Below are 19341 nucleotides of genomic sequence, written 5' to 3'. Positions count from 1 at the left end.
TTCTGCTCATGGTTTCTTAACAGTCTTGCTGAGCTGTCTATGTTCTTTTCCAGTTGAAATACTTTGTCTTCATTGTCTGATGTTCTATCTTCTAAGTTTTCTACTCTGCTGGTAGTATTCTCCATTGAGTTTTTAAGTTGGTTTATTGCTTCCTGCATTTCTAGGATTTCTGATTGCTTGTTTTTTATAACCTCTGTCTCCCTGTATAGTTGATCCTTTGCTTCCTGGATTTGTTTGCGTAATTCGTTGTCGAAGTGATCTTTCATTGTCTGATTTTGCTGTTTAATGTCTTCCTTGAGACTCCAGATCATCTGAAGCATGTACATCCTGAATTCTTTATCTGACATTCCATCTGCTGCAGCTGTTACCTCTTCTAAAGTTGCGTTGACCTGCATTGCTTGTGGTCCTTTCTTTCCTTGTCTTTTCATACTGCTTGCGTATCTTTCCTGCAGGTGCGGGCGGCGGCTCTGCTCTCTCCTTATTCCAATTGGGGTGTCATGGCTACCACGCCAGCAGGTCACTGGGCCTGTTCTGGGAGCTGGTGGTGGCTCTGTTCTGCCCCTACTCCAATTGGGGTGACGAGTGTACCACGCCGGCAGGCCACCGGGCCTGATCCACCGGTCGGTTGCAGGTTTGCCTACCCTGCAGGCGCGGGCGGCAGCTCTACTCTGCCCCTACTCCAAGTGGGGTGACGTGTCTGTCGTACCGGCAGGCCACTGGGCCTGTCCCGCTGGTCGGTCGCAGATCTGCCCACCTTTCGGGCACGGGTGGAGGCTCTGCTCTGCCCCTACTCGAATTGGGGTGTCGTGACTACCCCGCCTGCAGGACGCTGGGCCTGTTCCTGGCAAGGGAGGCGACTCTGCTCTGTCACTACTCCAATTAGGGTGGTGTGTGTACCACGCTGGCAGGCTCCTGGGCCTGATCCGCCGGTCTGTTGTAGGTCTGCCTACCTTGAAGGCGCGGGCAGCGGATCTGCCCTGCCCCTCCTACCACGCCTGCGGACCCCTGGGCCTGATCTGCAGGTTGATCACTGGTCTGCTCACCCTGCGGGCACGGGTGGTGGTTCTGCTCCGCCCCCACTCCAATTGGGGTCATGTGACCACCACACCGGCAGGGCCTGATCCGGGCGTGGGAGAAGGATCTGCTCTGCCCCTACTCCAGTTGGGGTGACGTGTGTACCACACTGGCAGGCCACTGGGCCTGACCCGCCAGGCTGTCACAGGTCTGTTTACCTTGCAAGCGCGAAGGGCGGCTCTGCCCTGCCCCTCCTACCACGCCCATGTACTACTGGGTCATGGGTCTGCCCACCTGGCGGGTGTGGGTGGCAGCTCTGCTCCGCCCCCTCTCCAATTGGGGTCACGCGGTCACCACGCTGGCGAGCCGCTGGGCCTGCTCCGGGAGCTGGCGGCGGCCCGGCTCCTTCCCTCTGGCTCGAGGACAAATTGAGGAGACTCGGGTGACTGAGCCTCACCCCCCTTACCAGGAGACCAACTGCTTATGTCACTGCTGGTATTGATGAAGATCTCTCCTCCACCGCTTTCTGCTGACATCAGATCTTTGCCATGTTGGTATCCTATGCGAATGGCAGCATTTCGTTCCCCTTGCCGGGCAACCCAAGCAACGGGTGAGTCCTGACCGGCCCTCAGCAGGACCCGGACCGAGACGCAGTTTCTGCGGGCTCCTAGCCCCGGTCCAGGGAAGTTCCGGGAGCTGGAACTCGGCCGCTCCGTGCTCGGTGTAAGCTCCTATAAGTGTAAGCTCCAAGAAGCAGTCCCCGCGGGCTCAGTTCCGGGAGCCGGAATTCGGCTGCTTAGTGCTTGGTGTTTGCTCTGATAGTAGCAGGGTCCAAGAAGCAGCCTCCGCAGGCTCCGCAGCCCTGAGCCAGGGCGGTTCCGGGACGATTCCGGGAGCCGGAACTCGGCCGCCCCGCGCTCGGTGTTCACTCCGATAAGATCAGATTTTAAGAAGCACCCAGGCGCTGAACCCTAGCAATCTGTCTGCAAGCCGCAGGCGAATTGCAGCCTGAAATTACCTGTTCTATGGCTGAATGAGCTGCGGTCAGTCGAAAACAGGTATGGTGATGTCAGTTTACCAACATGGTGGCTGCTGGCCTCCTCTGTGGTCTGACCGGTGTGGAGAACCGAGATGGACCGCTTCCTTCCCCCGTCTCGAACCCATAATTCAGCCCTGAGTGCGGTGCTTTCGTGGCTGGCAGAAACTGCAGCACTGTAACCCTGCGTCTCTATCCCAGCGCGCGTTGCAGACTCTAGCCGCGGGGCGATTTGCTGAATAAGCAGTTTTACCCTCCGTGCGACAAACCTCTCAAGTTTGAGTCCCCGTAGCCGATCCTCATGCGATGGAAATCCTTCCTCCAGGTTCCGGCGCACCCCACTATTGCTGGAAATTCCTAACAAGATATCCTTTAGCTGTCCTGACTTGTCATACTCCCACTCAGTGAAGCAGCACACAGGGGTAATGCACTCCCCTCGCCGCCATCTTCCTCAACCGGGTTTATATTTCTATTTTTAAAATGTCATTGAATTAAGGATTAGCATTTATTCTGGATTCTTGGATTCTGTAGTAGATCAAATAAAATGAGATATTTTTAATGTTCATTTTCCTTTATTGCATATATCACATTCATTAAGTTGAAATGTACAATTTATAAAAATTTATAAATAAAAAATTTTATAAAATTATAATTTTTATTATTTAAATTTTAATGTTCTTTATCCCATTTAAAGTGTAAAATAATAAAGGAATGTCCTCTTTTGTTTTTACTTATTCTTGAATTTCATTTGGTCTGATAAATAGTTGACATTCAATAATTATTAAGTAAATATTCCAAGATGTTGCCCTTTATTTGCTATACTATATTTGAAAAATATCTCCATATTTTTTTTCTTTTTACTAAGACTTATTATACTGTACCCACCAATATAAGACTTGTTATATTGCACCCACTAAAATGTGGGGTTTTTTTTTCCAAATTTCTACTTAATAAATCTTTTCTCAGTTTTGCAGTCTGCAGACAGATAAATAGATATAAATTTGAGAACAATTCTTAGATTCTAGCAAACACTCATGTCATCTGATATTTTACGGGAAGCCACCTGTGAACTGTGTGAGAACTAAAACCAGCATCAAAGCCATTGAGTGGGAAAGTCTAGTATCTGGGCACTCACAGCGGCATTCTTGCTGTCTGAGAGTGCCTGGTACATGTGACATTCTGCCTAGCCCTGTAAGGTTCTACAGAGCACCACAGATAGGGTGACCTGCTGCAGCCACATAGACACACAGCCTCTCAGAGATTGGTGTGGCCTGCCAAGAAGTTTGCTGCAAGTCCCCTGCCACACCCAGAAGGAAGCCTCCTCCCTCTGAAACCTCATCCCTGCCTTTGATGTACTCCCTTAAATAAAGGACCTGAGCCATTTCCTAGTTCATTCTGTTTCAGCTCCTATATGGACTGGAAGAAACTATCAGACTCTCCACTTCCTCTTTAAAACTGTTTCCTGGCTCTGACTCTTTATCTTCACTATTTCAGATTCTTATTTTTCTCAGGTCGCTTATCCCCTCTTGAGCAAGAAACTGCCCTGGTGGGGTGCTGGTTACTCCACAACAATATTTGTGTTGTATGATACATCTTGTCCTTCCATGTGCTTTGTCTTCTGTTTATCAGGAGCTGCTCTTATTACAAATTGAAGTTAAAAGATTAAAAGGGAACGTCCAGACTGCATCAGATGTTATGAATAAGAATCTTTGGAGCAAATGTATGACTACATATTTTTTTTTAATTCACAGGTGTTTTTAAGGCAAACAAAAAACTTTTAACCAATGACAATTTTTAAAAACTACAATCTGTCTCTAGCATTCAATCTACTACAGCCAATGTCACCAGAACACACAATATTCAAGGATTTGTTCTCATTCATTTTACTTCTTGGTTTGCTTGTAGAAAAGTGAAAGATAATTTTTTGTGCATCAGAAACAACTAAAAGAACAAACAAAAATCCATGTAAAAATGGTGATAGCTTATATGTTATCTGGAAGACTTCACTTATGCCAGAAAATAAAGATAGGTGAATGAAGACATACCTGTTAAACAGTCTTTACTTTCTCAAGTCAGTTTTTCTTACTCAATTTCTATGGACTCTGTAGCAACTTCCATTCTGTCATATGTTTTCTGACAATTAGAGCTTGCAAATTTTTAATATCTCTATTTTCAGCAGTATTTTATTGGGGAATAGGAAGAAGATGCATCAGGATTGTTCATCAAACACAATTTCAAAATTTTAATTAATGAAGTCTGTGAAATATATGACTTAACATGAATAGCAATTGTCATGATTGCATAAATCCTTCATCAGGCTAGACTTTAGCCTTGGGTGACATCATCCAAACTGTTGTTATTTTTTTTTAAATACCAGGTTTTTCTCCTTATTGAGGCTACTAATTTCTTTCCTCTTTTTTCACCTCTACACATTTTCTAGCCACTTGATTTATTGAGAGTTACAATTAACTGAGTGAATACATTTTGTTCTATTGTATACTAACTGAACCTTTTACTTTAAATCTATATGGATCATATATTCTAATCTTAACTATGAATGCATACCTATATCCTAATTGTGAGTCCTTACATTCCTTTTTATTTACAGTTTGTTTCAAATTCATATACTTATTCAATTTTACATTATAGGTAGAGTGCAGGAATTCTCAGTGAAAGAACCAGAAACTCAAAAATAGCATCTTACTGCATCAATAAAGTATTTTGGAAAATCAGCAGAAGTATCTTTTTCTTCCCTTAATTATGTGTTTCCTTGACTACTCCAGAAGGTGCAACACATCCATTGTTATTTAAAGGTTCTAAATTTGGTTCTTCAGTGATTTTTTCTCTGTTTTCTGATGCCTTGGTATCTTTTCCTTCATATTTTTTCTTCATGGCATAAATTAATACAATATATAAAATAAGTGCTAGAACTTTTAACAGTAGTATCAAGCCCATGTAGACGTATCTATGAAAAGAGATAGAAAAGATTCGATTATCATTTTACATTTACAAAATAACATATTTCTCTCTAGAATGCAGGCTTTACTGGAAAAAAATTTCTTTGAAATTATGTATAAAATTACAAAGGTAACAATTGTAGTGACCCTTTCATTGGGGTATTTTGGAAGGAAGAAAAACATCCAAATCTATATCCCCTAAAACCATTCTGTCCCACCTAAGAGATGGGGGAGGTACTAACAAATATGCTCGAAGTTCACAATTCAAAGATCCAGACCCACTAAAAAACTGGAACTTCTTCATAGCACTGTGAAATGCACCCCTTCTCCTGTACCTTATACCATATTCCTAAAGAATTATTTACACAGTCTCTTTTACCTAATGAGTTATGTTTAGCTGTCAAGAAAAAAGATCAGAAGTCTATACTAAAGGCAAAAACAATTTGAAGAACATGAGAAAGACTAAAAACTAGCCATAGATTGTCAGGGATGTTGGAATTGTCAGAATGGGAATTTGAGATAACTATGATTAACTTGCTATGGAGTCTAATAGATAAAGTAGCAGAATGCACAAATAGATGGGTGATTCATGCAGAGTGATGGAAATTCTCCTAAGAACCAAAGGAGAAAAATGCTAGAGGTCAAAAATTCTGAAACAGAAATGAAAAATATCTTTGATGAAACAGCTGAGACAAGAAATTCTGAGTTTGAAGGTACTTGAAAAGAAACTTCAAACCTGAAAAAGGAAAGAGAAAAAAGACAAAAAAAAAAGTCCTAGAATATCCAAGAACTTTCACCACTTCTGTTCAACATAGTCCTTGAAATTAGCCAAAGCAATTAGAAGAAATAAATTAAAGGGAAAATACTAGAAAAATAAGAACTCGGGAACTGAGCCCGTGGGGACTGCTTCTTGGAGCCTACTCTTATCGGAGCTTACACCGAGCACGGAGCGGCCGAGTTCCGGCTCCCGGAACTGCCCTGGCCCAGGGCTAGGAGCCCACAGAAACTGCTTCTCCGTCCGGGTCCTGCTGAGGGCCGGTCAGGACTCACCCGTTGCTTTGGTTGCCCTGCAAGGGGAACGAAATGCTGCCATTCGCATAGGATACCAACATGGCAGAGATCTGATGTCATCAGAAAGCGGCGGAGGAGAGAACTTCATCAATACCAGCGGCGACAGAAACAGTTGGTCTCCTGGTAGGGGGGGTGAGGCACAGACACCCGAGTCTCCTCAATTTGTCGTCAAGCCAGAGGGGAGGAGCCGGGCCGCCGCCAGCCCCCGGAGCAGGCCCAGCGGCTCGCCAGCGTGGTGACCGCGTGATTCCAATTGGAGAGGGGGCGGAGTGGAGCTGCCACCCGCACCCGCAAGGTGGGCAGACCCGCGACCCAGTGGTACATGGGCGTGGTAGGAGGGGCAGGGCAGAGCCGCCCTTCGCGCTTGCAAGGTAAACAGACCTGTCACAGACTGGCGGGTCAGGCCCAGTGGCCTGCCAGTGTGATACACACGTCACCCCAACTGGAGTAGGGGCAGAGCAGATCCTTCTCCCACGCCCGGATCAGGCCCTGCCGGTGTGGTGGTCACATGACCCCAATTGGAGTGGGGGCGGAGCGGAACCGCCACCCGTGCCCGCAGAGTGAGCAGACCAGTGATCAACCTGCAGATCAGGCCCAGGGGTCCGCAGGCATGGTAGGAGGGGCAGGGCAGATCCGTCACCCGCGCCTCCAAGGTAGGCGGACCTGCGACAGACCGGCGGATCAGGCCCAGGAGCCTGCCGGCGTGGTACACACACCACCCTAATTGGAGTAGGGGCAGAGCAGAGTCGCCGCCCGTGCCAGGAACAGGCCCAGTGACCTGCAGGCGGGGTAGTCACGACACCCCAATTCGAGTAGGGGCAGAGCAGAGCCGCCACCCGTGCCCGAAAGGTGGGCAGATCTGCGACCGACCAGTGGGACAGGCCCAGTGGCCTGCCGGTACGACAGACACGTCACCCCATTTGGAGTAGGGGCAGAGTAGAGACGCCGCCCGCGCCTGCAGGGTAGGCAAACCTGCAGCCGACCGGCGGATCAGGCCCGGTGGCTTGCCGGCGTAGTACACTCGTCACCCCAATTGGAGTAGGGGCAGAACAGAGCTGCCGCCAGCGCCCAGAACAGGCCCAGTGACCTGCCGGCGTGGTAGCCACAACACCCCAATTGGAATAAGGAGAGAGCAGAGCCGCCGCCCGCGCCTGCAGGAAAGATACGCAAGCAGTATGGAAAGAAAGGACCACAAGCAATGCAGGTCAACGCAACTTTAGAAGAGGTAACAGCTGCAGCAGATGGAATGTCAGATAAAGAATTCAGGATATACATGCTTCAGATGATCTGGAGTATCAAGGAAGAAATTAGACAATGAAAGATCACTTTGACAATGAATTACGCAAACAAATCCAGGAAGCAAAGGATAAACTATACAGGGAGATAGAGGTTATAAAAAACAAACAAACAGAAATCCTAGAAATGCAGGAAGCAATAAACCAACTTAAAAACTCAATGGAGAATACTACCAGCAGAGTAGAACACTTAGAAGATAGAACATCAGACAATGAAGACAAAGTATTTCAACTGGAAAAGAACATAGACAGCTCAGCAAGACTGTTAAGAAACCATGAGCAGAACATCCAAGAAATATGGGATAACATTAAGAGACCAAACTTAAGAGTCATTGGGATACAGGAAGGGACAGAGCTCCAAACCAAAGGAATGAGCAGTCTATTCAATGAAATAATACGAGAAAACTTCCCAGACTTGAAGAATGAGACAGAATCCCAAATCCTAGAAGCCTACAGGACGCCGAATGTGCAAAATCATAAGAGATCCACACCTAGACACATTATAATGAAGATGCCCAACATACAGAATAAGGAGAGAATTTTAAAAGCTACAAGAGAAAGGAAGCAGATTACATTTAGGGGTAAGCCAATCAGGATAACAGCTGATCTTTCAACACAGACTCTGAAAGCTAGAAGATCCTGGAATAACATATTTCAAACACTGAAAGAAAATGGGTTCCAACCAAGAATTGTGTATCCAGCGAAATTAAGCTTCAGGATGGAAGATGAAATTAAAACCTTACACGATAAACAAAAGTTTAAAGAATTCGCAGCTAGAAAACCATCTCTTCAAAACATCCTCAACAAAGCATTACAGGAAGAGGAAATGGAAAATAACAATGAAAACCAACAGTGGGAGGTAGGACAGTAAAGGGGGCGAAAACAATCAAAGAGGAAAACAAACCATGTTTAGTAACAGAAATAAACAAATATGGCTGGAAGAACAACCCATATCTCAATAATAACCCTAAATGTTAATGGCTTAAACTCACCAATTAAGAGACACAGGCTAGTAGAATGGATCACAAAACAAGACCCAACAATATGCTGCCTACAGGAGATGCATTTGATAGGAAAAGACATACATAGGCTGAAGGTGAAAGGTTGGGAAAAATCATATCACTCATATGGACTTCGGAAACAAGCAGGAGTGTCCATACTCATATCAAATAAAATAGATTTCAAGCCAAAGTTAATCAAAAGGGATAAAGAGGGACACTACATACTGCTTAAGGGAACCATACACCAACAAGACATAACAATCATAAATATATATGCCCCAAACAATGGTGCAGCTGTGTTCATCAAACAAACTCTTCTCAAGTTCAAGAGTCTAATAGACCACCATACCATAATCATGGGAGACTTCAACACACCTCTCTCGCCACTGGACAGATCTTCCAAACAAAAGTTGAATAAGGAAACTGTAGAACTCAATGACACAATTAATAACCTAGACTTAATTGACATATATAGAGTATACCACCCAACATCAAGCAGTTATACTTTTTTCTCAGCAGCACATGGATCCTTCTCAAAAATAGATCATATATTATGTCACAGGGCAACTCTTAGACAATATAAACGAGTAGAGATAATACCATGCATCTTATCTGATCATAATGGAATGAAACTGAAAATCAATGATAAAAGAAGGAAGGAAAAAGCATACATCACTTGGAGAATGAACAATGGGTTACTGAATGATCAATGGGTTATAGAAGACATCAAGGAGGAAATTAAAAAATTCTTAGAGATAAATGAAAACACAGACACAACATATCAGAATCTATGGGACACATTGAAAGCAGTTCTAAGAGGAAAATTCATTGCTTGGAGTTCATTCCTTAAAAAAAGAAAAAAACAACAAATAAATGATCTCATACTTCATCTCAAAATCCTTGAAAAAGAAGAGCAAAACAACAGCAAAAGAAGTAGAAGGCAAGAAATAATTAAAATCAGAGCTGAAATTAATGAAATCGAAACAAAAGAAACAATTGAAAAAATTGACAAAACTAAAAGTTGGTTCTTTGAAAAAATAAACAAAATCGACAGACCCTTAGCCATGCTAGTGAAGAGAAGTAGAGAGAGAACTCAAATTATTAGCATACGGGATGAAAAAGGCAATATCACAACAGACACTTCAGAAATACAGAAGATAATCAAAAATTATTTTGAATCCTTATACTGCAATAAATTAGAAGATAGTGAAGGCATAGATAAATTTCTTAAGTCATATGATCTGCCCAGATTGAGTCAGGAGGATATAGACAACCTAAACAGACCAATATCAATTGAGGAAATAGAAGAAACCATAAAAAAGACTACCAACTAAGAAAAGCCCAGGTCCGGATGGGTATACAGCAGAGTTTTACAAAACCTTTAAAGAGGAACTAATACCAATACTTTTCAAGCTACTTCGGGAAATAGAAAAAGAGGGAGAACTTCCAAATTCATTCTACGAGGCCAACATCACCCTGATACCTAAACCAGACAAACACACTTCAAAGAAAGAAAACGACAGACCAATATCTCTAATGAACCTAGATGCAAAAATCCTCAATAAAATTCTGGCGAATCGGATACAAAAAAATATCAAAAAAATTGTATACCATGATCAAGTAGGATTCATCCCTGGGATGCAAGGCTGGTTCAATATACGGAAATCAATAAATGTTATTCACCACATCAATAGACTTAAAAATAAGAACCATATGATCATCTCGATAGATGCGGAAAAAGCATTCGACAAAGTACAGCATCCCTTTATGTTCAAAACTCTAGAAAAACTAGGGATAACAGGAACATACCTCAATATTGTAAAAGCAATCTATGCTAAGCCTCAGGCTAGCATCATTCTGAATGGAGAAAAATTGAAGGCATTCCCTCTAAAATCTGGAACAAGACAGGGATGCCCTCTCTCACCACTTCTGTTCAACATAGTTCTCGAAACACTGGCCAGAGCAATTAGAAAGATGAAAGAAATTAAAGGTATAAAATAGGAAGAGAAGAACTTAAATTATCACTATTTGCAGATGATATGATTCTATACCTAGCAGACCCAAAAGGCTCTACATAGAAACTATTAGAGCTAATAAATGAATTCAGCAAAGTGGCAGGATTTAAAATCAACACGCATAAATCAAAGGCATTCCTGTATATCAGCGACAAATCCTCTGAAATGGAAATGAGGACAATCATTCCATTCACAATATCCTCAAAAAAAATAAAATACTTGGGAATCAACCTAACAAAAGAGGTGAAAGACTTATACAATGAAAACTACAGAACCCTAAAGAGAGAAATAGAAGAAGATCTTAGAGAATGGAAAAATATACCCTGTTCATGGATAGGCAGAACTAACATCATCAAAATGGCGATATTACCAAAAGTTCTCTATAGGTTTAATGCAATGCCAATCAAAATCCCAATGGCATTTCTTGTAGAAATAGAGAAAGCAATCGTGAAATTCATATGGAAAAATAAAAGACCCAGAATAGCAAAAACAATGCTAAGCAAGAAGTGTGAATCAGGCGGTATGGCGATACCAGACTTCAAACTATACTACAGAGCAATAGTAACAAAAACAGCATGGTACTGGTACCAAAACAGGCGGGTGGACCAATGGTACAGAATAGAGGACACAGAAACCAATCCACAAAACTACAACTATCTTATATTTGATAAAGGGGCTCAAAGCATGCAATGGAGGAAGGATAGCATCTTCAACAAATGGTGCTGGGAAAACTCGAAATCCATATGCAAGAAAATGAAACTGAATCCCTTTCTCTCGCCATGCACAAAAGTTAATTCAAAATGGATCAAGGAGCTTGATATCAAATCAGAGACACGCCGTCTGATAGAAGAAAAAGTTGGCTACGCTCTACATACTGTGGGGTCAGGCTCCATATTCCTCAATAGGACACCCATAGCACAAAAGTTAATAACTAGAATCAACAAGTGGGACTTACTCAAATTAAAAAGTTTTTTCTCAGCAAAAGAAACAATAAGAGAGGTAAATAGGGAGCCTACTCCCTGGGAACAAATCTTTACTCCTCACACTTCAGATAGAGCCCTAATATCCAGAGTATACAAAGAACTCCAAAAATTAGACAATAAGAGAACAAACAACCCAATCAACAAATGGGCCAAGGACCTGAACAGACACTTCTCAGAGGAGGACATACAGTCAATCAACAAGTACATGAAAAAATGCTCACCATCTCTAGCAGTCAGAGAAATGCAAATCAAAACCACCCTAAGATACCATCTCACTCCAGTAAGATTGGCAGCCATTAGGAAGTCAAACAACAACAAGTGCTGGCGACGATGTGGGGAAAAGGGTACACTTGTACATTGCTGGTGGGACTGCAGATTGGTGCAGCCAATTTGGAAAGCAGTATGGAGATTTCTTGGAAAGCTGGGAATAGAGCCACCATTTGACCCAGCTATTCCCCTTCTTGGTCTATTTCCTAAAGACCTAAAAAGAGCATGCTACAGGGACACTGCTACATCGATGTTCATAGCAGCACAGTTCACAATAGCAAGACTGTGGAACCAACCTAGATGCCCTTCAATAGACGAATGGATAAAAAAAAATGTGGCATTTATACACAATGGAGTATTACTCTGCATTAAAAAATGACAAAATCATAGAATTTACAGGGAAATGGATGGCATTAGAGCAGATTATGCTAAGTGAAGCTAGCCAATCCCTAAAAAACAAATGCCAAATGTCTTCTTTGATATAAGGAAAGTAACTAAGAACAGAGTAGGGACGAAGAGCTGGAGAAGAAGATTAACATTTAACAGGGATGAGAGGTGGGAGGGAAAGGGAGAGAGAAGGGAAATTGCATGGTAATGGAAGGAGACCCTCAGGGTTATACAGTGGAGGGGGTAGAGAGAGAGGAGGGGAGGGGAGGGCAGCGGTGGGGAGGGGGAGGGTGGAGGATGGGAAAGGCAGCGGAGCACAACAGACACTAGTATGGCAATATGTAAATCAATGTGTAACTGATGTGATTCTGCAATCTGTGTATGGGGTGAAGGTGAGAGTTCATAACCCACTTGAATCAAAGTGTGGAATATGATATGTCAAGAAATTTGTAATGTTTTGAACAACCCACAATACAAAATTAAAAAAAATAAAATAAAATAAAGAACTCAAGGAATACCTTAGACAAATGGAATGGAACCTTAAAGAAGATACGAGACAGCAAATCCAAACAGTGAAAGAACACTTTGAAAATGAATTACATAAACAGATAAAAGAAGAAGTTAAGCATCTTTATCAGGAGATAGAGATTATAAAAAAAAAAAACCAAACAATAATTCTAGAAATGAAGGAAACGATAAACCAAATTAAAACTCAATTGAGTATATCACCAATAGAGTGGAGCAAGTAGAATCCAGAACATCAGATAATGAAGACAAAATATATCATCTTGAAAAGAGCATAGCCAACTCAGAAAGGCTGGTTAAAAACCACGAGAAAAACATCCAAGAGATATGGGATAACATAAAAAAACCAAACCTACGAGTCATCGGGATAGAAGAAGGTACAGAGATTCAAACCAAGGGAATGAGTAGCCTGCTGAATGAAATAATTACAGAAAACTTTCCAGAAATAAAAAAGGAAACGGATATACAAATTGTAGATGCATACAGGACACCGAGCACACAAAATCACAGTCGACCAACGCCAAGACACATTGTTATGAAGATATCCAATATACAGAACAAAGAGAAAATATTAAAAGCTACAAGAGAAAGGAGGCAGATTACATTCAGGGGTAAACCAATAAGGGTAACAACGGATTTTTCATCACAGACGCTGAAAGCGAGAAGATCCTGGAACAACGTATTTCAAACACTGAAAGCAAATGGATGCCAACCAAGAATTCTGTATCCAGCAAAATTAAGCTTCAGGTACGACAACGAAATAAAAATCTTTCATGATAAACAAAAGCTAAAAGAATTTGCAGCCAGAAAACCAGCATTGCAAAGCATCTTGAGCAAAACACTACACGAGGAAGAAATGAAAAACAATAACCAAAACCATCAGTGGGAAGTGCCTCTATAAAGACAGAGGGTGGGGGGAAAGCTAACCATGGAGAAACAAACTAAATTAAAAAAAAAAAAGAAGAAGATAAATAATCAAACATGGCTGGAAGTACAAGCCATATATCAATAGTAACTCTAAACGTTAATGGCTTAAACTCTCCAATAAAGCGACATAGGCTAGTAACATGGATTAAAAAAGCAAATCCAACAATATGCTGCCTCCAGGAGACACATCTGATTGGAAAAGACATACACAGGCTGAAGGTGAAAGGTTGGGAAAAAATATACCATGCACATGGTCCTCGTAAGCAAGCAGGGGTGGCCATCCTCATACCGAATAAAATTGACTTCAAGACTAAATTAATCAAAAGGGATAAGGAAGGTCATTATATACTGTTAAAAGGAACCATTCACCAACAAGACATAACAATTATCAATATTTATGCACCAAATAATGGTGCTGCGACGTTCATAAAACAAATTCTCCTCAAGTTCAAGAATCAAATAGACCACAACACAATAATTATGGGTGACTTCAACACACCTCTCTCACAATTGGACAGATCCTCCAAACAAAAGCTGAATAAAGAAACTATAGAACTCAATATCACAATCAACAACCTAGACTTAACTGACATATATAGAATATATCAACCATCATCAAGTGGATATACTTTTTTCTCAGCAGCACATGGATCCTTCTCAAAAATAGACCATATATTATGCCATAGGGCAACCCTCAGTAAATATACAGGGGTGGAGATAATACCATGCATTTTATCTGATCATAATGGAATGAAACTGGAAATCAATGATAAAAGACGGAAGGAAAAATCCTACATCACATGGAAAATGAACAATATGTTACTGAATGATCAATGGTTTACAGAAGACATAAAGGAGGAAATCAAAAAATTCTTAGAGATAAATGAAAATACAGACACAACATATCGGAATCTATGGGACACAATGAAAGCAGTTTTAAGAGGGAAATTCATCGCTTGGAGGTCATTCCTCAAAAAAAGGAAAAACCAACAAATAAATGAGCTCACACTTCATCTCAAAGCCCTAGAAAAGGAAGAGCAAAACAACAGCAAATGTAGAAGAAGGCAAGAAATAATTAAAATCAGAGCGGAAATCAACGAAATTGAAACAAAAGAAACTACTGAAAAAATTAACAAAACTAAAAGTTGGTTCCTTGAAAAAATAAATAAGATCGACAGACCCTTAGCCATGCTAATGAAGAGAAGAAGAGAGAGAACTCAAATTACTAACATACGGGATGAAAAATGCAATATCACAACAGACGCTACAGAAATACAGAAGACAATTAGAAATTATTTTGAAAACCTATATTCCAATAAAATAGAAGATAGTGAAGACATCGATAAATTCCTTAAGTCATATGATTTGCCCAGACTGAGTCAGGAGGATACTCACAACTTAAACAGACCAATAACAATAGATGAAATAGAAGAAGCAATCAAAAGACTTCCAACCAAGAAAAGCCCAGGACCGGATGGGTATACAGTGGAGTTTTACAAAACCTTTAAGGAAGAATTAATACCAATACTTTTCAAGTTATTTCAGGAAATAGAAAAAGAAGGAGCTCTGCCAAATTCATTCTATGAGGCCAACATCACCCTGATTCCGAAACCAGACAAAGACACCTCAAAGAAAGAAAACTACAGACCAATATCTCTGATGAACCTAGATGCAAAAATCCTCAATAAAATTCTGGCAAATCGGATACAAAGGCACATCAAAAAAATTGTGCACCATGATCAAGTAGGATTCATCCCTGGGATGCAAGGATGGTTCAATATACGGAAATCAATAAATGTTATTCACCACATCAATAGACTTAAAAATAAGAACCATATGATCATCTCAATAGACGCAGAAAAAGCATTCGACAAAGTACAGCATCCCTTTATGTTCAAAACATTAGAAAAACTGGGGATAACAGGAACTTACCTCGACATTGTAAAAGCTATCTATGCTAAGCCTCAGGCAAGGATCATTCTCAATGGAGAAAAATTGAAGGCAATCCCCCTAAAATCTGGAACAAGACAGGGATGCCCTCTATCACCACTTCTATTCAATATAGTTCTCGAAACACTGGCCAGAGCAATTAGACAGACGAAAGAAATTAAAGGCATAAAAATAGGAAAGGAAGAACTTAAATTATCACTATTTGCAGATGACATGATTCTATACCTAGAAGACCCAAAAGGGTCTACAAAATAACTACTAGAACTAATAAATGAATTCAGCAAAGTGGCAGGATATAAAATCAACACGCATAAATCAAAGGCATTTCTGTATATCAGCGACAAAACCTCTGAAACGGAAATGAGGAAAAACACTCCATTCACAATATCCTCAAAAAAAATAAAATACTTGGGAATCAACCTAACAAAAGAGGTGAAATATTTATACAATGAAAACTACAAAACCCTAAAGAGAGAGATAGAAGAAGATCTCAGAAGGTGGAAAAATGTACCCTGTTCATGGATAGGCAGAACTAACATCATCAAAATGGCGATATTACCAAAAGTTCTCTATAGGTTTAATGCAATGCCAATCAAAATCCCAACGGCATTTCTTGTAGAAATGGATAAAGCAATCATGAAATTCATATGGAAAAATAAAAGACCCAGAAAAGCAAAAGCAATTCTAAGCAGGAAGTGTGAATCAGGCGGTATAGCGATACCAGACTTAAAACTATATTACAGAGCAATAACAAAAACAGCATGGTACTGGTACCAAAACAGGAGGGTGGACCAATGGTACAGAATAGAGGACACAGAGACTAATCTACAAAGCTACAACTATCTTATATTTGATAAAGGAGCTAAAAGCATGCAATGGAGGGAGGATAGCATCTTCAACAAATGGTGCTGGGAAAACTGGAAATCCATATGCAACAAAATGAAACTGAATCCCCTCCTCTCGCCATGCCCAAAAGTGAACTCAAAATGGATCAAGGACCTAGATATCAAATCAGAGACTCTGCACCTTATAGAAGAAAAAGTTGGCACCGATCTACATATTGTAGGGTCGGGCTCCAAATTCCTTAATAGGACACCCATAGCACAAAAGTTGATAACAAGAATCAACAAATGGGACTTACTTAAACTGAAAAGTTTTCTCTCAGCAAGAGAAACAATAAAAGAGGTAAATAGGGAGCCTACATCATGGGAACAAATTTTTACTCCTCACAATTAAGATAGAGCCCTAATATCCAGAGTATACAAAGAACTAAAAAAATTAAACAATAAGAAAACAAATAACCCAATCAACAAATGGGCCAAAGACCTGAACAGACACTTCTCAGAGGAGGACATACAGTCAATCAACAAGTACATGAAAAAATGCTCACCATCTCTAGCAGTCAGAGAAATGCAAATCAAAACCACCCTAAGATACCATCTCACTCCAGTAAGATTGGCAGCCATTATGAAGTCAAACAACAACAAGTGCTGGCGAGGATGTGGGGAAAAGGGTACTCTTGTACATTGCTGGTGGGACTGCAAACTGGTGCGGCCAATCTGGAAAGCAGTATGGAGATTCCTGGGAAAGCTGGGAATGGAACCACCATTTGACCCAGCTATTGCCCTTCTTGGACTATTCCCTGAAGACCTTAAAAGAGCGTACTACAGGGATACTGCTACATCGATGTTCATAGCAGCACAATTCACAATTGCCAGACTGTGGAACCAACCCAGATGCCCTTCAATAGATGAATGGATAAAAAAATGTGGCATTTATACACCATGGAGTACTACGCAGCACTAAAAAATGACAAAATCATAGAATTTGCAGGGAAATGGATGGCACTAGAGCAGATCATGCTTAGTGAAGCTAGCCAATCCCTAAAAAACAAATACCAAATGTATTCTTTGATATAATGAGAGCAACTAAGAACAGAGCAGGGAGGAAGAGCAGGAAGAAAAGATTAACATTAAACAGATACATGAGGTGGGATGGAAAGGGAGAGAAAGGGAAATTGCATGGTAATGGAGGGAGACCCTCATTGTTATACAAAATTACATATAAGAGGTTGTGAGGGGAATGGGAAAATAAACAAGGAGAGAAATGAATTACAGTGGATGGGGTAGTGAGAGAAGATGGGAGGGGAGGGAGGGGGGATAGTAGAGGATAGTAAAGGTAGCAGAATACAACAGTTACTAATAGGGCATTATGTAAAAATGTGGATGTGTAACCGATGTGATTCTGCAATCTGTATTTGGGGTAAAATTGGGAGTTCATAACCAACTTGAATCTATTGTATGAAATATGATATGTCAATAGCTTTATAATGTTTTGAACAACCAATAAAAAAATAAATAAAAAAAAATAAAAATACTATGGCCAAAAAAAAAAGAAATAGCTATTTATTCTATTTTGTTATACATAACAGCAGAAAGCATTTTAATTCATAGTACAAAGAGAACAATTTTTCATTTCTCTGGTTGTACACAAAGTAGAGTAACACCATTTGTGACTTCATACATGCACCTAGGGTAATGATGTCCATCTCATCCCACCCTCTTTCCTATCCCCATGCATCCTCCCTTCCCTTCTCTCTCCTTTGTCTCATCCAAAATTCCTCCCAAGCTCTCCCCGTCACCTATTATGGGTCAGCAACTACTTATCAGAGAAAACATTCAGCATTTGTTTTTTTGGAATTGGCTTAATTCACTTAGCATAATACTCTCCAACTCCATCTATTTACCAGCAAATGCCATGATTTTATTCTCTTTTAATGCTGAGTAACATTCCATTGTGTATATATACCACAGTTTTTTTATCCATTCATCTATTGAAAGGCATGTAGGTTGGTTCCACAATTAAATAAGTTCTTCTTTGAGAAGGAAAATTATATAAGGTAGTTCTTTACTATGATGGTTTGGCTTACTCTTTTTCAACTTTTCAATAATGTTAGAGCAATATGTATTCAGTAGAAATCACATTTTGAAGTTTTATCTCCTCTTGAGCCAGTGATATGTGGTATGATACTATCTTATGATGCTGAACAGCAGCAGTAAGCTGTTGCTTCTGGTCAGCCCACAATTATCAGAGTAGACAACCAAAACTAGACAGTGTACTATGTTGCTAGTATTCTTTGGTTATTCCATTTTGTGTTTTAACATCCCATCATGGCTACAAAAAGACCATCTGTGTACATACATGAGATATTCAATATTTTATATAAAATGGGTTCGGTAATAAATAATTCTGCTCATCTGTAGGCTAATGTAAGTGTTCTCAGAACCTTTAAGGTAAGCTGGGCTAAGCTATGATGTCTTGGATATTGGATAAGATGTATTAAATGCATTTGCAACTTACAATATTTTCAATTTACAATGAACTCCATTGTAAGTCAAGGCATATCTAAAGATCAGAAACTTGGGTAGATAAAAGAAAGAAAGAGCATCAGAAAAAAATGAAAGTAAAAGAAAAATTTTTTTCTTTTTCTTATTCTTAATTGATCTAACAGATAACAGCTTATTCAAAATGGTAGAAACAATGTATTTGATTTTATATGGAATATATACATGCATACATATGCTCATGCATGCTTGTATGTAAGCAAAATGAATGAAAGCTTTCCACTGAGTCAGGAATAAGGAAAGTGAGTTCCCTCTCCACTGCTTTTCAATCTTATATTGGAAGGTCTAGTTAATATAAACAAACCAAACAAAACAAAAGCAGCAAATAAAATGTATACAGATTGAGGAGAAAGAAAAAAAATATTTGAGATGACATGGTTATTTATGTAGAAAGTCTTAAAGAATAGATATAAACTCTCCTGAAGTAATAAATGATTATAGTAAGGTTATAGGATACATCATTAATATGCCAATATTTTTCTACATACCATGTTAGAAATTTAAAACAT

The 19341-nt window shown here is 40.3% G+C and overlaps 1 protein-coding gene across 3 annotated transcripts in view; it reads right to left on the bottom strand.

Annotated features, from left to right (window-relative positions):
• Window positions 1-3771: 3771 nt before the first annotated feature.
• Window positions 3772-19341, bottom strand: part of Slco1b3 (solute carrier organic anion transporter family member 1B3) — a 93131-nt gene continuing 77561 nt past the window's right edge. For 2 of the 3 annotated variants that reach the window (XM_046436018.1, XM_046436019.2), the window contains exon 15: window positions 3772-5015. In XM_046436018.1, the coding sequence (XP_046291974.1) occupies window positions 4805-5015 (211 nt within the window). In that variant the 3' untranslated portion in view covers window positions 3772-4804. The remainder of the gene's footprint in view (window positions 5016-19341) is intronic. The other variant, XR_006850019.1, reaches the window with a different exon arrangement.

This window comes from Marmota monax, unplaced genomic scaffold (assembly GCF_021218885.2).
Source record: "Marmota monax isolate L192 unplaced genomic scaffold, Marmota_monax_Labrador192_F-V1.1 WCK01_AAM20220418_F8-fsc00012, whole genome shotgun sequence".
NCBI lineage: Eukaryota > Metazoa > Chordata > Mammalia > Rodentia > Sciuridae > Marmota > Marmota monax.
This window is presented reverse-complemented; position numbering and strand designations above follow the sequence as displayed.